Raw genomic sequence first — 24502 nt, forward strand, 5'->3', positions numbered from 1 at the left:
GAGATAAGATGCACAGGCCTTGTCAGTAAGGAGGTATTGCTCAAAGACCTGAAAGACGTGGGTGGAGTAAGCCACACAGATGTCTAGACTACCATCATTCCAGGCACGTGGGTAGCTGGTACAAAGGCCTAAAGGAGGAGTAAACACAAAATGGTGGGGAGGTACAGTAAAGAGATCATTGTGTCCAAGGCAGAAAAGCCGGCGTGAGAGAGGTGTAGGAGGGAGTGTGACTGGAGAGGTTGGTGGTTGCTAGGAGAAAGGGAGGGGTCATTGTCATCACTTCGGTTTTCTTTCTTTGGGGACACCTAGGATGCAGAACTCTTGTTCAGAGGGGAGAAAGAGGCATTGAATGACCAGCAAAATATAAATGAAAAAGAGCCTTGAAGTGGTGAGGAGGAACAAGGGCTAGTCTGGGCTTTGCCATCCAGCACCTGGATGTCCTACAGCACCTTTCTCTGGGTCTTGATTGTTATTCATTTTAGGATTGAAATAGGTGACCTAGAAAGATCTTTATATTTGTAAAATTCCTTGATTCGATATCATTCTCTGTTAAGTTTTAGATTAAAAATCCTGTAGAAACTGAGGAGAGTGGAGAAAGCCATGTTGGAACATGGAAAGTTTCATGAAGGAAAGTGGGTGTGAGGTGGGCTTTAAAATGGAGCAGCTGTTAGATGAGCCAAGAGGAGAGGAGAGGAAAGGATAGTTCAGCTCAGGAGAAGGCCGTAGGACTGGAGGCAGAGTAGGTGCTGAGCAGGAGGGACCTAAAGAGGCTGCTTTGATGAGGCTGGAACGAAGCCCCTAGAGGAATTGTAGGTAGATGTAAGACGTGAACAGGTTATTGAACAGCAAGCAGGGACGACGAATATGTTCTAATGAGAAAAGAGCCATCAAGTATTTCAGAGCAAGAACTAACAGGCTGATGTAACTGTTGAAGAAAATAATATGGATTTGGCTTCCAGTGAGAGACGTAGCCTTTCAAACCCAACAGCATCCTGGATAAATGCAATTTGTGGTGCGTTGGTGGGGATTAAATAGTGGAAAATCTCTGAAGTCTGTGCCTCCTCCATCCACCTTACCTAAATAGAAAAAATGCCACAGAATCAGCTGAGAACTGGAATGGTGATTGCTCTGAGGGCAAATGTGTATAAACTCTACTATCCATGGATCAAGATTTGGGCAAACAGTATGGAGGAAGGTTCTCAACCTGAGATACTCACATGAGATTAGGACATTTGAGACGGGCTAAAATGTTTTCAGGTCAGCAGCACCCTGACTCTCAGCAGAAGCAGGCAGAAGTCTTCTCTCAAGCATCCCCAGTAGAGGTTTTGGGATTTGAACAGGCTAACAAGCAGGCCAAAATAATTTCTCACCAACTTTGTGGTCAGCCAAGCTATTTTGAATGCGCGTTAGCCGAAACAGTGACATTCGGATACTTAAGGAGTTCAGATGATGGAGTGATTCAGTATATAAAAGAGAATGGCTGTGTATACATATTTAAAGAAATAAAAGATGAACCATAAAAGTGAACAAGCAACAAACAACTGTTAGAATGACCAGGAAGATCTAGAAAATGCCCAAGTAGAACCTCTAAAAATGGAAAACGTTGAAATAAAATATGGAATAGAGTGGTTAAGAAGCAAAGTCAGAGCTAAAGATGGAATTGGTGAATGGAAGAATATTTGTAATTATAAATACGGAGAGAAAAGGAAATGGAAATATAAAATAGTGGTTGAATGTACTTGTTTGTAGACTTTGCAAAAGAAAGAAAACAGAATGAAGGAGAGTCAGTACTTGAAAACATGTTGGCTGAGAAATTTTAGAGCTGGTAAACATCTAAACTTAAAGATTCAGGGGTTGTGCAAAGTATCCCACGTAGGATAAACAAAAATATTAATATGGGAGTATTTGTCAAAAAAAAATCTTTTTTTTTTTGGTGAAAACATTTTGGGACTAAAAAACTGGAATTGGTGATAGCAGCTAAGAGTTCACATAATTACAGTGTAATAAGGTGACTTGAATTAATGGCATAACGTAATGACGAAGATGCAGTCAGTACCCATTTTGAATCAAATTCCAGTGTGATAAAGGAATGATCTGATATGAACGTAAAAGACCAATTCAAACAGTGACCTTCATTCTGAATTTTATGACTAGAACAATTGAATTAAAGCTAGGAAGGTGAGATGAAATAATTTTGGGGAAAAGAGATGCTTCATTATAGATAAATCAAGTTTGGGGGGGTGGTGGCACCATATTGAAATGAAAATTTCATGAGGAGAATGCATCTTTATAAACATATATAACTTTTCTGATATTTAATCTGAAGAAAACTGTATTAAACCTACAAAGTTTGTTTTATTATATATCAGAGTTTAAGATACTACTTTTAGTGGAGTGTTTCCAGGTGTTCTCTTCTTTTCTGTATGTATTGCAATGATATAATGAAAAGGGGACAATACAAGTTCAGCTACTAAATTAATTGGGAATTAAATCTCTGGAATTAGAATTTCCTTTTTAACATAAATTAACAATGACAAGATTACAAGAACTATATACTTGTAGAAATTCTTGAACTTGGGCACAGATACTTTGGTTTTACTCTGCACTCTGTATTTCTGAAGTTGTACCGTTAGCTACCTAGGTTACTAATTGAGCAATGGAAGAATTCAGTGATGGGAAGATACTTCAGCAGAGCCTCAAGAAAATTCAAAAAAGTTTAGTGCTGCCTCAAGTTTCAGCTAGGCCAAAAACAAAACAAATCCAAAACCAAAAAACACCCAAAAGCCTTTTTTTTTTAAGACTTTATTTATTTATTTGACAGAGAGAGACACAGCGAGAAAGGGAACACGAGCAGGGGGAGTGGGAGAGGGAGAAGCAGGCTTCCTGAGGAGCAGGGAGCCCGATGCGGGGCTTGATCCCTGGGCCCATGACCTGAGCCCAAGGCAGATGCTTAACGACTGAACCACCCAGGCGCTCCCACCCAAAAGCCTTTTATTTGGACAATAAAACAATTATTTGGAAGTCAGAGGTGATTGAATAATGGAATAACAGTAAATAGCAGATTAAATGTAATGATTGGGTTCCTTCTAAAGGGAGAAAAAAAACCCTTCAATATCTCTAAAATTGTATGTGATTTTTTTTGTTTATAATATTGCATTAAGTATACATTAACAACAGGCTTACAACCTTTGTGTAATAGGTCTCATGTAGCCATACAAACAAAACAGATAGGCAAATTAAATTGGATCAACATTTCAGAAATCTATGATAGTCAAATTTAGGTCACTTCTGTGATGGATGATGATTTTTTTTTTGCTGAATAGAAATTGCTGTCAACAGGAATGGCTCCTGGCTGCTAAAGCACAAGGTTGTTTTTTTTTTTTTTTTTTTTTTTTAAGATTTATTCATTTGAGAGAAAGAGGGAAGGCGTTTGGAGGGGAGTGGGGAGGGGCAGAGGAAATAGAATCTCAAGCAGACTCCCTGCTGAGCAGAGCCTGCCATGGGGCCCAAGATCCGGACCTGAGCCAAAATCAAGAGTTGGACGCCCAACTGACTGAAATACCCAGGCGCCCAAAGCACAGGTTTTTTGAGTCTGACAGTCCTGGGCCACTGAATTTTATGTATTCCTGTGAACACTTCTCAATTTGAACTACTAGGAAACCATCATGGTTGCCATTTGGCCTGTGCTTGGCTCATAGACATCACTGTTAAGTTTGCCTCTCTTCCTTTCCCACTGATGGGATGTTAAAATTATATCTCATTGTGTTGCTAAATAAACACAGGTATGGACTCAGACACTGAAATTACATGACAGCCCTGTAATAAATAATCCAGAATATAGTAATTTTTAAGGTCATCATTGAAATGAAGTGATAAAATTTTCTCAGAGATAGTTAGGATTTCTGACATTACGTCCTTTGGCCTCTTTGGACCCAAAATTCACAGTGAGCTAATGGAATGAAAATTAAATAAACTGAGTGAGTAAAAAAATAAATAAATAACAAATGAGAAACTCTCTTTCCATCGCTTACTGAGGTTGATGAAGTTAAAATAGTACCTCATTCTAGCCTCTCCAGTAAGAACTGCATTTGCTATATTGTATATTGAAAAATCGAAGGAAACTGAGAGCTTTGGAGATTTGAAGGAAATGATGGTTACATAAATTAACCTGTACATCCCAGAAAACAAATCTGTTGCATTTGGGCTAGGTGCAACTGTAAGACCGTGAGTATTATTAATGACTCTTAATAGCTATAATTAACACGTAGAACCTTTAACCATGACTGACATTTTTTCCCAAAGTCCATGGTTGAGAATATTTTATTTCTGATCTATTGAGTCTGCATTTCTAGCCTTGTCTTTGCCCTTAACTGCTGTCCAGAGGTTTGTTTGAAGGTTATTGATTGTGTTGTAATTGTCATTAGAAAATATCTGGTTATGGTCCTCCTTGATGTAGACCACTTTGTTATATTCAGTAGTATATCTTTAGCTTGATTTTGTGTTACATGCTGAGTCCAAGAGCGGTGGAAGATTTTGAAACTTCTGGGGCATTAACTTACCCACATACCCAATTGTTAAAATTCAGTTGATCTATGTATGTGAGAATTGTATGACTTGACGTATGTGAGAATTGTATGACTTAGAAGGTGGATAGCAAAACTTTGAAAAAAATAATTACATAGTCCTATTCTTGAATTTGGCTTTAGATACAAACCCTATTATTCTTCTTAATAACATGACTGTCCTAGAAAGATGGCCAGATTTGGATTCTTTTAGTAGACTTTCAAATATCACATCAAATTTACCATTCCCTTTTATTTTCCTTGTACTGCTCTACTTACAGGCTTATCGTGTATTTGTGAAATGCCATAATTAATACAACTTTAGACTCAGTGGTTAATTTTAGTGTTTATTGCCCATCTCTTGATGTGAAGATCACTTCATCACCGTCTCAGCATGTTCTGGCACACTCAAATGCCACACACAGACAGCATCTCTTTTTAAGAAAAAATGGTATTGCTTTAAAAATTAATAAAGCAATTAGGCACTGGCCAAGTGAGAGGCTATCTTCTTTTAGATCATGTTACATAAAAACTCTTGTTAGTACAGATGAAAAAGTATAAGGTCTTGATTTGTGGGCCAGCTTTTTTGTTCAAAAAATTATAAAGATAATTTTTTCAGTGGCACATGCCGAGGAGCTGATCTGAATAAAGCAGCTGTATCCTATTGGGATAAACTAGTAAAGACTGTACAGATGGATGCCTTAGCTATTTTCCAGAAGAAATGACATTAAAAAAAAACAAAAAAACACCAAACTCAGGGTCATATTGCTGGACTGCACTTAGTTTTAGGTTTCTCCTTGTTTAAGACCTGCACCAATCCTAGTGATATCATTGTCTCACTGAAAATAAAGTATGGCGATTGAAGGATTGGATCTTTGGTACTTCCACAGTAGGGAATTATCTGTGAGAGTGACATTAAAAGGATAGAAAGAATCTTTAATGTTTTTGATTTAACAGTGAATCATTACCGTGTCCTGACAAAGTTTCTTCATTGTTTGTGTGAAGAACATTTTAGAATGAGGGGCGCCTGGGTGGCGCAGTCGTTAAGCGTCTGCCTTAGGTTCAGGTCATGATCCCAGAGTCCTGGGATCAAGCCCAGCATGGGGTGGGAACGCTCCCTGCTGGGTGGGAAGCCTGCTTCCTCCCTCTCCCACTCCCCCTGCTTGTGTTCCCTCTCTCGCTGTCTCTCTCTCGCTTTCAAATAAATAAATAAAATCTTAAAGAAAACATTTTAGAATGAAATGTGTGGCTATTATGCTAAATAACATCTAAAGTAATACCATAATGAAGTTTGGAGAGAACGCAGGCCCTAGAGTTAGAATTATTTTTACCTCGTGGCAGCCCTGTGATCACATCTGTGAACTTGGGCAAGTCACTTAATCTTCCTGAGCTTTGGTATCCGCTTCTGTAAAAATGGAAGGATACTCCACTTCCATGTCCTCCAGTGGTTGTGTTCTAGAAGTAATTGAGAGAACGTATGTCAAAGGGCCTATTGTAATGCCTGGGAATCTTGAGTTAAACAACTTAGGTGTGGAAAGTGACTGAGAGACACCATGCCTCCCCCACAGTAGTTCAGCATTAAAATTTTACATACCACTCCCCCCACTGTGTTTGAATCTCTAACCCTTCTAATGCTCTTCCCCATTCCTTCCCTCCTTACTTGCTCTCTGACATTCCAGCCGCATTTGAGGATCATAAAAGTCCCAAGTAATTATATTTTTGTTATTTTGCTTTTTAAATTATCTTCTATATTTAGTTAGAATGTTGTGTATAAATGGTCTTAAAAATACATCAAAATAAGCACTATAGATTACCCAGTTCTGTTTTGTACCTGTGGTCCCAAAAGGTAGACCACAAATTTCCACTGAAAGTATTTACAGGTAAGTAAAATAAAATCGTATCTTTTAGCCATTAGTATACTTTGGGGAAGTTCATTTGATTCTTTTAAAAACAGCATTTAATTATAAAACAGTATTCCAGTCTCCTCACCCCCCGTGAATGCTTCTTAAAAGGTTTTTCATGTTTGGGTTAACATGATGAGATTTATTTCCCTGTTTCACCACTGTGGCTGATACGTTTACTTGAGGAAGCCACTGACCCTTGAGCTTAGAATGAAGAAAAGGGATATGGAGAATTCTTTGCTGATCTTTATTGCTTTGAGGCAATATGGAAGTTTTCAGTTGAGCCAAGGGAACAAGAACCCATTAGTCAGGGGCTTTTGTCACTGAGAAGATTTGTGTTCTCCATTTTGGGGAATGTTTTAGAACTGAGAACCACATATCATTTATAACCATCAGGAAAGGGCCTGTTAATCCTATAATTTGGGCTAATATATACCCCAACCCAGTCACACACACAGACACACACACACACACCACACTCATGTGCGCGCGTGCACGCGCCCATAATAGCGGTTAATGTGAAGGTAATGTTTCATGCTGAGGACAAGTTGTATTGTTGCAAAACCTCAAGATATTTCTATGGCAACAGAAAGGCCCCTACAGATAACTGTCTTCTAAAGTTGCTGTCCTTTATTAGAGGCTGCCTGTTCTACAGACTGTAATTATCATTAGGTAGAGAAAAGGTTGTTGAACGTGGGTGGACCGCTTGGCTGAAGCTTTCTGACTGATTTGTTTAGCACAGCTTTGAAATACATTTCAAAGGAATATTAAGAACCTGAGATCATTGTGCTACTTGTCTCTGTAGGTGAAACCATAGCTAATTATAGGATGTTTGCCGAATGTGGATGAAGTTTTTGGACAGACAACATAAACAGCAGCACAAAAACACAATTAAGAGTGATCAGTCTATGTTAAACGATTTTAGTGTGTGTGTGCAGTTATACTGTTTAGAGAAATCTATTATTTCTTTTAGGGGAAAAGACACTTCAATCAGAACAGGCTTTGAATTAATCAAGTTGTCATTGGAGTGTTTTTCCAGGGCTAACAGTCTATGATTCAAAATTTATCTTCTGTTTTTACAACTAGGACTTAGAACTTCCAAGATTTTCTTGGTTCTTGGCATAAAATTTAAAGCAGATGGGCCAACAAAAATCTCACTCTGATTAGGACGTGTGTGGAGTGTTTTGTATGCCTGCATTTATAGTCATGAGCAGTACATCGAGTAAGCCAATATAGTGTCCTTGCTAAAGGAAAAACGTGTAGAAATTTGGCTAATTTTGGCAGCACGATTGAATTGTCTTTACTTTTTTTTTTCAAGAATGAGATTTCAGTTGTATTGTTGCAAAACCCAATTTCTTACCTATGTATGATTAGTTTTTCTTAGAAATCAGAAACTATGGTAGTTTCAGAGTCATTAATCTGTGTACTTAGTGAGATTTTTCAGGACTAATAATATAGTTACAGAAGACTTTATTTGCATACCATGTAATCATCTCATTAAGCTATAGAACCCTGAATGAATTCCACTGAAGTTTAAACTTATTCTAAAATGTAATATATTGAAAAACATGTATATTAAAAGGGTTAGGATATGTTTTCATGTTTTGTAGACACCTGTTTTGATATTGTGACTAACAATTAATAAAACTTACTGGAAAGAGAGGTGGTAAGGAACAGAAGGATTCATCTATTGAGTATTAAGGAATAGCTTAAATAAATTTTGTCTTTAATGTGTGGAGGTCTAGCAAATCATTGTCTCCCTTGGGTAGTTTGCTTTTGTATGTGTGCTAAACCCCTTATGATGACAGATCTCTAATCAGTTTATTGAACAATCTGAATTTGGTAAAGTATTAACATGAAATTACTTTATATTTTTCCTGAGTCTCCTAGGCTCCCATTCCTATCCCTTAATTGACATTTCATTTTGAATGTTTTCTGTAACTTCTTAATGAATTTTAGTCATTTTACAGGAAAAGCTTTCAGTTCAGTTTCATGCTGCAACCTCATACCCAACTTTAAGCTCTTTTCTTTTGCAAACGGCTCAGAAGAGGGAAGTAAATTCTGTGTTTTTACTTCCTTCTTATTTCTCACCTTGGGATATATCTCAGAGAGGGAGAAGGAGGTAGTGTTGGCCTCTGGGTCACTTTCATTTCCTTCTTCTAATAGGTGGGAATAGGGGGTAAGAGGGGAGAGAGGCACTAATGAGGTACACTCCACAGTTTGATCTCGCTTGGTCTCCTTAACTGCTGGTGGCCTCGTTGATGCAGAGTTGTCCATATAGATGATGATCCCTTTTGTTTCACTGTCTCAGAGAAGCAGCCATGTTTGCTCTCAGCCTGCCAGTAATGGTCCATCCCTCCAGCACCCTCTCTGGGCAGGGTGCCTCTGGCGGGTGGCCTCCTGAGCAGCTCCCGAAAGTAGGACATCTGGTGCTCGCATACCCTTTTCGTCCCACCTCCTTCGACAGCGGCCATCAGAAACATACCCCGTGGCTTCTTCCTGCTGCTGTTACCTTGCATGGCTGGTGACTATTTTGAGGTCCCAGCCTAACTTCCCTCTGCAACGTCCCTTCATTCATAGGACTCTCACGTACTATTGAAGCCAAAAAGTAGGCGTGTAGGCTATGTGCTCTTTCCTCCACCCTTCATTACCTATTGGTCTCTCATTTCTTTTTTCCCATTTTTGGATAGGTAGAAAGATAATCAGTAAGTGTATCACCTACGTATATGTCCAGCCGAGGCTTGAGATATCCAATCTCCCCCTTCTTGGAAGTATTGTCACACTTATGGTAGATTCTGTTGCTGTCCATCCCATTTACCTTTGGTTCAATTAATCCTCCTTTCCCGCCCTGACAGCCTAGGCAGAGGACACATGATTCTGTGATCCTCTCCCCTTTCTCCTCCTTTTGTCCGTAAGAACTTAAGTGGGCCAGACTCAGATTGTGGTTATGAGTGGCAGAGCGTTCTCAGCCACATTTTAAAAAGCCCTGGGGGAATTGTCTGGCAGTAGATATTTATGATTCTGTTTAAATAGGAAGTGGTTTATCTTTCTGTCTTCAGCTTTGGGTTAGTGGACAAATTGAGTACAATAGAAAACATCCTACAAATATCCTGTAATAAGGTTTTCTTTAAAAAAGAAGGAGAGAGGGAGGGAGAGAAAAAAATATATATTGCTGTCATTTGTATCTGAAAATTATTAACCTGATGATCACTTTTTAACATAGGTTAATTTGCCCTTTGAACATCTTTTTGCAGAGAGCACACTTTTGAGAGCACAAGTGTGTCTGCCAGGCACAGATCATACAAAAGGGGAATAAGATTTTTAGTAAGATGAAGAAAAGCACTTTAATAGGAGGTATACATTCGGGAGGGCTGCTTAACCCAAATTTTGGAGGTCAAGTTCTTTCTCTTAGAGGAAGTGAAATTCAAATAGATGACTAGAGGAGAAACAGGAGTCAGGCAGGTAGCAGGAACAAGGGAAAAGAGTGTTCACTGGCAGGGATCACCATCTTTCCAAGGGCCCAGAATGAAGAGGGAACATGGAACCTTGACATTCTAGAATATTCCATTTATAGGGCAAGTAGGGGTTGATAGGAGTGGACTAATATGATTGTGGAGAAATAAACAGAAACCAGATCATGAAAAGAGTTTGAAAATTATCCTAAGAAAATTGCAGAACAGATGAAAAACTTGAAGTAGGGGCCTGACGTCATGAGACGTGTATTGTAGAATGATTGCTGTTATATTGGGAGATACAAAACCGAAAAGGACAAGAGAAAAGCAGGGAGGTTAGGTGAACAGCTCTGGCAATGATCCAGGTGGGATATGGCGGTGGCTTGGGATAGGCTAGGGTAGCTGGGGTGAATTGAAATAGACGAAGTAGAGAGCAGTTTGTGATGTGCAGTAGTCAGCATTTGAAGACCAATAGCACCGGGGAGTTGTTGAAGGAAAGGGAGGAGTCCAGACTGAGACACAAATTTGTGCCCTGAGATGCCAGGTAGTTTGATATCACTCCATCCTGGGATTGAGAACTCTCGAGTGAGGAAGACCTGATTAGGATGAAGAAGATGATGGATTTAGTTTTATACCTGAGTGGGGCCTGAAGTCCCCAAGGGCCCTAAATGTGAAGAGGTCAAATAGGCATTGGAGATACCAGGAGACATCTGGCCTTCAAAGATAGATTGTGCTCGGAAAGCTGAGTTCATTCCCAAAGGTGTTCGCTCCTTCAATAAAGAATAAGGGACCATTGCCCTCGGTGCATGTGTTTGGGTTAACAAAGTCAACTTTCATTTGAAGCAGTTTCCCCCCCCCCCCCATAAAAAGGCTTTATTAAATGATTTAAGTATGCTGCAAATGTGATACTCTCCTTTCACCACAACTTAGAAATTTTGAGGTGATTTTGCCATGGGAAGCAGATTGAGAGCACAAGTGTGAGTGTACAAGAACTTTACTACCATGTCAAAGATAGACATGCAGATCTAAAAGTAACTATTAGCTTCACAGGTCTGGTGCATTTTGAGAATAGATGTGGAATATGACACAAGCCTTTGCTCAAGAGAAGAACTTTTTGTATTATCAGTTTAGAATTTTTAACCTGATAAAACAAAGAATAATGTGGAAGGCTTCACTTTTCTATATAGTCCAAGCTATCATTTCTTTGGTGGAGAACCATTTGTTAGTCTTTGTATTATAGAAGGAGAAAACTTGAGTCCATCATTCAAGGGGCCATGTTTATGGACTTAATGAATCTCCATGAGCAAAAAGAGTTTTTAGGCTCTAGGGTAAAGAACAAAATGTGACAAGAATTGCTGTTTCTGAAGAAGAGAGCCTAGATTTAGAAAAATTCTTATTAGACCTTGAAATGCTTCAAGGAAGAAGTGAATTAGATAGAGGTGAAAACTCAGTATCAGATCTATTTTATCCTGTTCTAATGATTTTTTTAAAAAAGATTTTAGTTAGTTATTTGATAGAGAGAGAGCGAGAGAGGGAACACAAGTAGGGGGGAGTGGGAGAGGGAGTAGCAGGCTTCCCAATGAGCAGGGAGCCCGATGTGAGGCTCAGTCCCAGGACCCCGGGATCACAACCTGACCTGAGCCTAAGGCAGCCGCTCAACTGACTGTGCCACCCAGGTGCCCCCTAATGATTTTTATATTAACTCTTTTTTCATAGATTAATCTGAAATATGCCACACTTTTGCTATCAGCTTTTTATAATGTCTTACAGCCTTGGAAGCTCTCTGGTTCTGTGACGGTGTTCAACAGTCATCTTCAGCATACTGCTCGGCATGACAGTTTGATTTCATCAGAAATTGTTTCTCATCCAAAGATATAAAATCAGTTAATTGGGGACTATTTGTTCAGTATAACCACCACATGAGTTATAAGGAACATAAAAGAGGCAGCATGTCTTGCCTTATAGCAAATAATTTTGATGTTACTTCTTTTGAATGTGAAGTATGCTTGGAACATGATTCCTCAAAAACCTATCTTTGGTTATATCCACTTGGTATGCTTCCCTTTTCTAGAATCCTCTGGTGATTTCTCACTGACCTACTTCCTAATGAACGAACTTCAGATCTAGGGCTGCAAAACATACTAACCTAACATCAGTACTACCTTATTTTCCGTTTCAGTCAGGTCAGTCCTTTGCTGTGTCCCGTCATTCATTCTTCTCTGGGGGTATCCCTGACTCTCCTCCTGTGCCCTGGGTACTGCCAGCCATTCTTGGACACATGGGTCTTCATTCACTCGTTGACCTTTCTGTTCAGTGTCAGCATTACTCATCACCCACCGTGAAGACAGTAGGTTGGCTGGTATGGATCAAGGCACATAATTTCCTTTTCTCATGTCTCAGGTCTTGAATATACTTTCATATGGGAAAAGTTCCATTGCCCAAACCAAACAGACAAGGGATTAATTATGGTATGTGAAAAATACTACCTGGTTGGCAGGATGCAATGTTGGCCAAAGTCTACTAGACATTTCTGCATACCACTGGAAAAAATCACTTAACGCTCTGGGTTTTGGGTGACTTTTTTGTTTGTTAGTTTTCACTGTATAATGAGAGCAAAAGAGTTCTAAGTTCTTTAGCAGTTCTAGGATATATAAAAATAAATTCCTTTATGACATCGAAGTTAAGCTTTAAGTAATCTCAGCCATTCAGGATAACTCTGAATCTGGAAACTGAATAAAAGCAAGGATCTGGCAGCTAAGAAGCAGCTTCTCATTATCCAGCAGGGATGGAACTAGTGAGGAAGTGCTGAAGAATCACAGATACAACTCAGACTGTGGCTGTATGGTTCATGAACAGGGGGATAACCGCAAAGAAAGAAAGACTTTTGTTGGCTGCCTTTCTTATAATGCCAGGACATCTTGGATATAAGCCAAGAAATATGGGAGGATTAAGAGGAAAAGGAGACAGAAGAATGAATAAAAAGGAAATCCATTGTTAAATAAGAAGAACTATTACTCTATAATCCTCTCAATAAATTCTTACATTTGATAGAATTCTACAGCCATTCCTTATAACAATACTAAAAAATGGAACTTATTTAATATTGGAATAGAAGTTTCTTCTAACCAATAGTTAACATTATATTTAATGGAAAAAAATAACAGAGTTTCCATCAAAATCAGAAAATAAACAGCCTGTTAGCACAATCATCATCATTATTATTACTATTATTATATTTTGTTTTAGAATACCTACTCAGTGTCTACATGGAACACAAAAAGAGTAAGCAGTGGATAAATTTAGATAAATATTTCAGTAATTCAAGAGGATGTGATTGAGTACCTCAAATTAAAGAAAACAGTGGTTAGAGTTAAATGACTTGAATTTAGTAAAGTAAGGGTGCTTAAAGTAAATAGCATATCTGTGCTCCATTAGTAGCTAAATTAAAAATATAAAGGCGCTCATGGTGGCAACCTATTACGAACTACCTAGACATAAATTTTAAAAGAATAAAAAAGGCGATGAAATTAGAGGGTCAAGGGAGTCTCTTAGATCCCCATAAACTCCAAAGGCTGTACTCTGTATGCTCCTTATAGGGCATTATTTCATTGCTAGTGTGGCTGGACGCATATATACACATGTGCTCTGTGTGCAGTGGTGTGTGCGCCTGTCTGTGGTTTATAAACATCTGGAAAGTGAGGGCAGTTTTACAGATTTTGAGACTCAAAGTGCTAATTAGTCACTACTGAAGTCTGAATGTCTCTTAGCGTTATCCATTCTGTTGCAAATTATGTTTTCCAAGTTCTCTTGCCCCCTGGCTTTTCAAGAAGTTTGGCCAGTGGGAGGCATTGACGGACAAGTAGGAAAGCTAAACTAATGGGAAACTAGGGTTCTCACTCTCTTACTTGGGCAGCATTTTTTGGCAGTGGCTGTCTCTGTCTCCCAGCTCCTGGGGCAGTCTCTGCAGTTCCATTCAGATGAAGCTAGCCTGGACACTTCGACATCCTCTCCTCCCTTGTCTTTCCAGTTCCTGGGATGAGAGTGGTTTTGGGGGCTTTTGCTGTTGCTAATCTGGGTTACTTCACTATTCTTTTGGTTTCTGAGCTCTGTTGTCACCTCTATTAAATTTCCTCTTTTTTAAATTCCAGCATGGCACCTCTTAACTGGACCCTGATTTAGAGAAGCCCACTATTGCCTTTCTTTTTAGAAAAAATCTATATAGAACAATATCTGGCACATAGTAAACACTCAGTATTGTTGATCAAATGCATTCTAAAACAACGAGGCTGAGGAAAAATGAACTGATCAAATTATTTTCAGATATTCAGTCAGCTAAAGCTAATGAAAAGATCTGCACCACACACATAATTAAATTAGATCACATGGATTGTGTTTATTTAGTCATTAGAAAAGAGATTGGAAGGTGCCTCTCTCTCTGACCCAGTGCTAATTGGAAGAGTAATGCAGAGGTGTGGCTCATGGATTTTTTGAAGTGTGCCTTTTCAAAATAAGATGTTAGGAAGTCAGCTTTGGGGCTGAGAAGCAGTTAGCAAAATAGGAAACAACTAGAGGGGGTGTGTGTGTGTGTGTGTGTGTGTGTGTGTGTGTGTGTGTGTGTGTGTCTTTTTTATTTTCAAAGTTCTCTCTCCTGTGTGTGTGTGTGTGTGTGTGTGTGTCTTTTTTATTTTCAAAGTTCTCTCTCCTGAACACTGTATTGTCTGAACACACATTGGCAACAAAAGTGGTTGATTTCAATTATCTGTCTATTTTTTATTTTAACAAAAGCAATATATCCTTGAGATAAAGAATATTCAAAGATGGTTGTGGCTAAAAACATAGTAGCTTCACCCAACTTACCTCCATCCCCACAAATGTAACCAAGGTAGATGATGCATTGTAACCGCAGGATGGTCTGTGCATATATTAAGAATATGCAAATTGCATCTTGCAGAATATACTCATTTGCAACTTCTTTTTTCTTTTTCTTTACTGAAGATTACTTAGACCTCTCTCTCTAGCAATTTGCAACTCTAGGCCATTTATTTCAATAGCTGCATAGTACTCTATTGTATGGATATAGCGTAGTTTATTGTCAGATTCCTAATTGATGGGCATTGGATTTTTGTCAATGGCTTCTGCTCTAGCAGATAGCAACTCAGACAAAATAAGAGGAGTTTGGTTGGTGTGTGTGTGTGTGTGCGCGCCTGCGCGTGCCACCATAGTTCCTAACACTCCTATTTTATATAAACATCTTATCTGCTAAAGTGGATAAAAACCTTAGTAGCTATGAATTCTTTGAGTTTTCAAATACAACTCAATATATATGTAGACATTTGATTCTGACATTTTAAAAAATCTTCACTGAAAGTTCTTTCCAAAATTAGTTTTATTGCTTGAGAACAGTAGTACTGTTCTATTGCTGTAAAGAGTTACAGTTGATCCTGAAGAAGTGAGATCACTGTTTTTTTTTTAATAATTGTACTCTCTTTGCCTTCCATTGTTGCCCCATTATTTTCTTGGGTTATTCCAGAGTAACGTTTAGATTATGAAACAGTTCAGAAGAGACTTCTGATGATAGAGTTTGTAGATTTTAAAACAAGGCCTTCGTAAGATATCCAAATCCAAAGTCTTTGAATTCTTAACACCATTAAAACAACAAACTGGGCCATAAAGTAAATTCTTGCCACCGAGTTGCTTCTTGTACTAACACAGAAATAAGATATTGTGAATGAATATTGACAAATCAACCATACCTGGCAATAGCAGGAAGCTTTGTTCTAGAAAGTTAGTGACTATTTGGGAAATTGTTACTTTGGCTTTTGAATTCAGTATTTCAACTCAGTAATGAAATATTTTAACTTTTTTGTTGGAAGATAATTATGTTACATTGCTCAGGAGTTTGTACATGATTACTCTGCCTTACTAGTAAGAAAGAGATAAATGATCCAAAAATGCAAGCTATCAACAGAAACTTCATGAGAAATGAAACTTATAGGAAAACTATAGAGGTTACCAATTTCTGCTTTTCTTGTCACCTACATGGGTAACAGCAGCTACATCTTCAGAAGAAGATAAAAACTGATGTATATAAATGGGTCCTCCCCAGGAAAAGATGATAATATCCCCATTTTGGTGAAGAAGGCAAGGAAATGCATAATTATCTTAGAAATGTTTTCTTCTAAAACCAGCTTTGAGTATGATTATTTTAAACGTGTACTTGTCCAAAACTCATCATCCCCCATGGTTCTTGAAAGCTGCATTTCTGGGCCTTCATTTCATTTTTAAATTTCATTTTTTAAGGCAGAAGTAATTCAGTTACTGCATTTATTAATAAAAGAAATTATTGAAGTGACCTTTATTTGTCCCAACTTTAATGTATTCAGCTATTAGAGGACAGGAGATGGTTCTTCTCCTCGGTCATTCTGGACAAGTGGGATTTTTATCCTTATATAGCAACAGTGTGGGAGGCAGTCTGCATTTTCTGAAATATGTGAGAATTTATTTTAAAGAACATTTGATTTTTAATATAAAAATGTAAATCTTTTGACCAAAGTTTATTCTTGTAATCTTTCCTAACTTACCCCTACTCATGAAAATGTATTTATATATATGTGCATGTTTCCTAAACAAGCACAATGCCCCAGCACAATATTTTTTGCTTTTAGCTTTCTATTGGAAGTATTTCTGTTTTTGTCCTTTCATTTTTAGTTTTCATTCATGTGAAAAGAAGTGTTGGAATAGTCTAGGAAAATGCATTCCATATTTTGATGTTTCAGCTAAAAAGTTGGAATTCGGATTCTTTGACATGTTTACAAAGGTTTTGAGTACTTTCAAAAATGTGTATTTTTCCGGGTGCCTGGGTGGCTCAGTTGGTTAAGCGACTGCCTTCGGCTCAGGTCATGATCCTGGAGTCCCGGGATCGAGTCCCGCATCGGGCTCCCTGCTTGGCAGGGAGTCTGCTTCTCCCTCTGACCCTCCCCCCTCTCATGTTCTCTCTCTCTATCTCATTCTCTCTCTCAAATAAATAAATAAATAAATCTTTAAAAAAAAAAATGTGTATTTTTCCATTTTCAACATTTACTTTGTCTTTGAAAGTGTAAAATTACTAGTTTCTTTTGAATTCTTTTAGGACAGTCCATTGGATTGCACATGGTTAAAGTCTATTAAAGTAAGTGTCTGTTAATTTTTTAAAACTTACATTAAACAGTTAAAATCTGTCTCCCTTCAGTCATAGTTGCTTACAATTATACAATAACAACTCCACTTAAAATTATGTGATGTGTTCTTTTAAAAATAAAACGTAATGGGATTAAATGAATTATTTTTCTTCATGAGAAAATCCTGGTATCAGATGATTTTTTTTTTTTCTGCTCTTTTTATGGAAAGAGTATTTGGGGTTACTAGTCAAAAAGTTTAAGCAAACACATAGAAAATTTATAAGGTTAACTACTTAGTGCTTAGTAGGTAAAGACGTTTTTGGTGATAATTTCTTGAATTATGGCCCAAAGTGAGGCTAAAATCATTAACCCTTGACACTTATATGAGGCAGAAGATAAAGAATCCAGTTTAGTGAGTGGGGATGAGTCAAAGGAAAGTTACCATTATTTCTCTGATAATAAACTACAAATAAGACTAGATACTATCCTCCTATGGCATGTTTAAAGACATTGTGTGTGTTCTCTTCCTCATATATATTCATGGTCAATATTTGATAAGTCAAATGATCATATTTTAATGTTACTCTCTATTGAATTCCATAAACCATTACTTAGAGGAAATCTTGTAAAAAGTAGGCCTAGAAATTCACTGTTTTAATTCTTCGCTTTTTATATTTGAAAAAATGTAAAACCTATTTTCTATTAGAAAGCTCTCACAACCTACATTTTGAAAAGATGTGATTACATTTAGTTCCTTTTTTCTTGCGGTTTTCTAAAGAAAAGTAGCAGCACAGTGACATTTTACTTAAATATTTTTAAGATTATTTTGTTCTTGACCCAACTTTCCTATTTTTTTTTTACTGTATTAACCCTTTATTTTATATTATCCTTGCTGATACTTTTTAAATATAAAATGTCTCAGAAAATTATAATATTAGGTCTTTTGGATGAAGGATAATCTTTCAAAACTTGATTTTTAAATGTGTGTATATGTTGACTTTTTTTTTAACAAGAGAAAACAAGTTCATTTACATGTATACCTTCTGTATATGTGGGAGATGTGTAGAAACAATGGGTTAACTCATTGATTTTTTTTTTTTTTTAATTTAAACCACATATCTGTCTTTGGGTTTTCTATAGATGTTTTAGCAATCAGGCATTAAAATCATAGCACTTGGTCATTGAGAAAAAGAATAATTGCTTAGATTCTAAATTTGTATGTTGGGAAATTGAAAGGAAGTTAACCTCTCAGATTTCTAGTTTCTTGATGTATGTAGTAAACATAGTTCCTGCATTGAACATGTTAAGAAGTATTGTACCGCCTGTGTACCCAGGTGTTCAAGGACATTACTATCACTGATGCTTAGAGTAATTTGGACTTTGAACTCCTAATGCCTTAAGTCATTGTAAAGGAAATACATAGATAAAATGGAAATTTGCCTCTATAGATGTATGTGTACACATATACATAGATATATGTATATATCTATAAATGTAGCTTCTGCCTACATAGTGGCATTCTGTGCCTCTACCCAATATTCCAACTCTTTTTTTAAAAGTATGGCAGAGGTGCATACTTTGATTTGGATTCTGTTAGAAACTATAACAAAAGACTTGTGATATGAAAAGATTCTGATAAACCTAAATAAATCAGTCTGGATCTAAAATAATCTGTCAAGGACCATTAGCTTACATGATCACTGTGGTTCCTATGCTGCAGATTTACAGAAACACGATTCTAAAATTTTTAGTGTTGAGTGGTTTTTCATTTGTTGACCATATTTTCTAAGTGACTTTTCCAAGTACAGTGGAGCCTTCATAGTTAAGCTCTTTGGAAAATAAAGGAAGAGTACAGAGCATGACAGACAGTGGCAAAGAATCAAGTTTTGAGTCCTCTCAAGTCCCCTAAAATCTTAGGAGATTTCTTACTTTTCAAAATGTATTTTATTCTTGTAAGAAAGATTCATAAAGCATGAAAACATTTATTTTTTTGTGGATTGGTTGTTTCTTTCCTGACAGTTCCAGTAAGATATGTGCATCTCTCTTTTTCATTTTTTCTTCTTTTGGATAATTACTTACCATATTGTTTTTAAGAAATTGAAGCACAATAACCTTCTTTTTAACAAATACAGATGAAAGACAAAACTGTTCTTCTACTGATAAAGTTTTCATGAAACAATAAATGGTAGAATTATGCATGCTGAAAGTTGTCTTCAGTGCTTTGAATAGCAGCAAGATCTAATTTCCCCACCAAAAGCCTTCATAATTAAAGGCAGTCTTAATGATTTAACAAAACTATTATAATAAAAATATTAAAAGAGATAACCTAAAGTCATTTAGTCTAAATTATTTTTATCTAAAAATTACAAAGTTTTTCATCAGATATTTAAATTTAATGATCAATATCAGTGTTTGGTTTATTACAAATAAAACAAATTTACAAAAGGCTGTCATATTATGCATTCAGTCACTTGTCATACAATCCTTTATTTTGGTTTGCCTGAGAGAGTTGTTTCAGAATCCATTTTTTTTATGCATGGAAATAAAATTTGGCCAATTTTAGATAAATGTTTATTTGTTTACAAAGATTTTTAAAGGTCAATTAGATGACTAGATGGATAGGAATCTTTTTTTTTTAAATCAATTTGAGCAAAATGAACCTTTTAAAAAAATGAGGATAACCTTTTTATTAGCTTTGCTCTTTAATTTTTTTTTTTTTTTTACATTATTTAGAGTGTGGATAGGATGGCTTTAGACTATCTATCTAGATTGAAATTGGGCATATTTCCTCAGTGGCACATATGTCACTGGTTTCTGTTGTTGAAGATATTCGGTGTTTCTGATGCTGATTAACTGTGTGAGTGTGTGATCAGAGCTAGTGAGTGAGTGGTTTTGATCTTGTCACTAACAAAAATTATACTTTGATTTTCTTTTTTAACATTTTGGCATTCTGAAGGTAACAGTAGAATTGTTTCTCTGTCTTGTGATATGGCTAATACCCTTATACAAGAAGAGCCCTTGCTGTGTGCCCTGTTGCTACTAGTTAGTTTTGTCATTTGGCTACGATTAAGCACAGATTTAATGCAGAATTAAAGGATGTCCTGGATGGTAACTGGAGAGAATCAGAGAGATTCTGTGTGCTCTGTGCTTGTGTATGAAACTGTTAGGCCTCTCTACTTAACTATCTAGCAAGAATGTCAAACCTCCCATATCCGTCAGTGGATTAAAAATGCCAATCCATGGCATATTGTAGGTAAATAGTACCTGGAAGCTAGAATTTCAAAGACTTTCAGCTTTGTAGCACTCCCATAGATTGGCGCCCGGTGACCTTTGTCCCTTTTTGGAACCTGCCCAGGTGATGCTCCTGTAAAACCTGCAGCACTACAATCCATCTGAATGCCTGGTTCCTTCGCGTGCCTTCCCCATCTTGGTAGGTAGCACCAACCCCTGTTGAATTTCCTAAGCCAAAACCATAGGAATTATCCTGGATACCCTTTGTTCCTTCACCCTCCACAACGAATTCCTGACTTCTAAATATCTCTGAATTGCTCTCTGCCTCCACAGTTTGCTCACCCAAACTGCACTGAGCACTGAGAGTCTCCTCAGGCATATGTAACTTCCATTCTTTCCCCCTCCAACCCACACTCCACATAGCAGGTTTTTCTTCTTACTTGGAACTTTTCAGCATCTTTCCATTTCTCTTAGAATAAAAGCTGTTTTTCATTCATAGTTTTAAGTCCCTTGCTTGCCCCCTTCCCTGGACATCTTTCCTGGGTATCTGACCACTTCCTCTGTCTCTTACTTCAAGTCTTGATTCAAATGACCACTGTCACTAATCCTTCCATTACCTCCTATTTAAAAGTACGGCTACTTCATTGGGCTGGCTGGTGATGAGGGCAAGTGTGGAAGCAGGGAGACAAGTCTGAAGACTTCTTGAGAGTTGAGGCTAGAGATGGGGGTGACTTGGAGTAGGTTTGTGATATAAGAGAGAAAGTTCTGGAAGTTTAGTGAAAAGTTCTCACTGATGGATTGGGTTTGGGGTTGATGAAAGAGAGAGGGTTTTTGGGTCTTGAGCTCCTTAGTAGATGTTGATAGTGTAATGACATAGGGAAGACTGTAAGAGGCGATGGCTTTTTATCAGAAAGAGAAATTAAGAGTGTTGTTCTGGATTTGTTAGATTTAGATGTTAAGTGAAGATTTCAAATACACTAATGGCCATGGGGACCTGTGTTTGGAAATGGAGGTTTCATAGTGATTGCCATATTGACATATGAGATTTCATAAAAGAGTATAAACAGAGTAGAGGGTGCATGACTAAACTCTGAGGAATTTCGGTACTGAAGGCTTGAGCACAGTAAGTAAAGTCAATAAAGAACACTACCAAGAGTATAGGCAAAACACCAGGCAAGTATGGTGCTCCAGAGCTCAAAAGAAACAAATACTTAAGAAGTGATTGATTGTTCAGGGCGCCTGGGTGGCTCAGTTGGTTAAGCGACTGCCTTTGGCTCAGGTCATGATCCTGGAGTCCCGGGATGGAGTCCCACATCGGGCTCCCTGCTCAGCAGGGAGTCTGCTTCTCCCTCCGACCCTCTTCCCTCTCGTGCTCTCTATCTCTCATTCTCTCTCAAATAAATAAATAAAAATCTTTAAAAAAAAAGAAGTGATTGTTCAGCAATATTATGAAACATCAAAGAAGATGAAAATAAGCAAGTAAATAATGGATTGGCAGCAATCATTGGTGGTCTTTTTTTTTTTTTTTTTATCCATCGGTCGTCTTGATAGCAGAATTCTCAGTGGCCAGTATTGTGGTCACTGGTTCCATGTGGCTGTTTAAGTTTAAATGTACATCAATTCAAATAAGATAATCCCTTGGCACACTAGTCATATTTCATATGTGTAACAGCCACATGGGGCTAGTGGCTACCATATTGGACAGTGAAGATGACTAGCATTTTCATCATTGCAGAAAGTCTGTTGGGTAGTACTGCTCCAGAAGGCAAGTGAAGCTCTGTGCTCATCCTCTCTTGGTTCTCTCCCTTTGTGGAAGAGGTTTGGCCAGAGGAAGACTTGAAGCCTTCGATCCAGGATACCTGATCTAAAGGGGATACTGCCTAGTAGAGCAGTGAAGATGAAAGCATGATTGGTTTAGAGGACACTGAGTGATTACACAGGTCTTTTCTTCTGTTGACTATACGTTTTCAATTGTTTTGTGCACCTGTGGGAGGAGGTCATGGATGCTGGAGCAAGTGGTTGTGGTGGCTTACATTGTCTGAGAAAATTTGATTGAGTAGTCAGTACTTAGGCTAGTCTGAAGATGAATAACATTCAGATCCACAAGAGGGTATGGATGTGCTCTTCAGCTGAGGGAAGAAAAAAATACAGGTACAGTTGTGACCTAGACATATCAACACATTTCATCCTCAGAACAAGTGTAGGAGGTAGCATTGTTAATATCTTCCATTCTCCAGATGAAAAAAGAGTTGCATCTTATTCTGAGAAATGAGACTGATAGGTAAACTGAAGTTTTGTTTTGTAGATCTTTCAAAACTAAGTAGGGAACTTAAACTTTTAATGTAGCGTTTAAAGAAGACTTTGTTTTTTTCAACTGTATTAAATTTGGGGAAGGTGCCCTAGAAAGGCCAATGCTTTCTCCACTAACTTGTATCTATAATTAAGTTGGCTCTTACTCCATTTTCTCAGAATTTATAGTAGAATAGCCACTCAATGGGGAATAGGAATGTGGTTTATCTCACACATTGTCATCTAGCACAAGCTCAAAATGTCAGTTGTCTCTTAGAGGCAAATATCCTACCTTTTGTCAAATTGTGCCTTACAAGTGAATTTGCTATGTACATGCCTTTTTTTCACACTGGGTTTTAAGTTCCTTGAGGTAAAGATGGGTATGCATATGTTTAACCCTAGAGTGCCCAGTCCTAAAGCTTGGCAAATAATTGGATGTTGACTAGATATGGGGTAGACTGAGTTGACTACTGTGTTATGGCTGCTGAGTCCCTTTGGGCCAGCGGTACCCTCATCCGCTTTCCTTTCATGCTTAACCTTACCATGTCCTTCCTTGTCATATCTCTCCAGTTTACAAAAAAAGAAAAATCCCTAACTCTATACCACCTTGTTGTCTTTGACTGACTGTCATCCGGTTTACGTAAAGCAGTTACCAATTTGGCAAGGACATTTACATTTATCTGTCTTATGGAGCACTGAGCCACACATTCCTAAGGCTGATACGATAAGAACTGGTGCTTTGTCTTTTTCAACAAAGAGAAACTTTTGAGACCTCGATAGAATCACTCCTTTTTTCTCATGCAAATAACTCTTAATTTTTAATGAATTTACAGCTGTTCTCATTAAAGTTGCTTATTAGTAAAAAGGTGTGTAATAAGCCATAATCTTTTATTTAATAGCTAACAACAAACTTCACAATGTATTAAAAAGAGGAGGCAGGCAGTATAATGTTGATGTTAGCCATGGTAACTATTTGGAGAAGGTATTCTTAATTTAGTGGTCATCCTCACAGTTACTGTATTAATAATAAATTTTGTATTCAAGGTTGATTTTTTTTCATTTCACAGAAGACAATTTACAGAGGCACTGATGTATCAATAGAATGAAAAGAAACCATGAAGGATGAGTATGATCTCCTGCCATAAAGACTTTTTGCCTGAGTGTGAGATAGTTCCTTAGGCGGTTCTACACACAGTCCTTCCATAATTGTCTCTGTTCATATTTTGCCTTATAATATATAAATGAATTCTGTTAATGTATATTAATTTGTACTGCTTCTGGTTCAAAATATTTGCAGTTGTTTTAAAATGATTATAAGATGACATATCACAACATTAGAAGCATTGATTTGGGGTTTTATTGTTGGTTCTCATGGTTCAAATACTGTCATTTTTATTTAAATCACCTCTGAGCAGTAAAATATGGACTGATGCAGTATGATTCCTTAAGTTTTTTTTGTCATTAAAACGGAAACTCAAAGTCTATAAAATTGAGTTCTACACTTGACATTTCTCATACAGACTGTTTGCAAAACACAAGTCTTATTTCTTAATGATTTAAAAAAATATTCCCAGGTTTATCCACTAAATTCATTTGCTTGTTTTGAAATTCAGAATTAGTTCTTTAAATCCACATTCATTTGACATAATAATATCCAAGTACAAAGCTGTTTATTTTAGTATATTACTTTTCTATCTCTATGTCAGTGTATTCTGTGTGACCATAATTTGGTTGAAAGTCAAAAATAGCCCAAATAAAAATGATTTAAGAAGATAAACTTCTGAGAAAATATGGTATCTCTCTCTCACGCACACACACACACACACACACACACACACACACACACGGAGAGAAATATTATTCATTCATAAAAAAGGAAGGAAATCCTACCATTTCCAACAACATGTATA

The 24502-nt window shown here is 37.3% G+C and overlaps 1 protein-coding gene across 8 annotated transcripts in view; it reads left to right on the top strand.

Moving 5' to 3' along the window:
* KLF12 (KLF transcription factor 12) overlaps window positions 1–24502 on the top strand; it is a 407535-nt gene that overhangs the window by 207357 nt on the left and 175676 nt on the right. For 6 of the 8 annotated variants that reach the window (XM_073894448.1, XM_025874745.2, XM_025874747.2 and 3 more), the window contains one exon: window positions 17045–17083. The exons of the other annotated variants lie outside the window; for them this stretch is intronic. In XM_073894448.1, coding sequence (XP_073750549.1) covers window positions 17045–17083 — 39 coding nt within the window. The remainder of the gene's footprint in view (window positions 1–17044; window positions 17084–24502) is intronic. 8 annotated transcript variants of the gene reach the window in all.

The sequence above is a fragment of the Callorhinus ursinus genome, unplaced genomic scaffold (assembly GCF_003265705.2).
Source record: "Callorhinus ursinus isolate GAN/ISIS: 27379988/994484 unplaced genomic scaffold, GSC_fseal_2.0 scaffold7, whole genome shotgun sequence".
Lineage (NCBI taxonomy): Eukaryota > Metazoa > Chordata > Mammalia > Carnivora > Otariidae > Callorhinus > Callorhinus ursinus.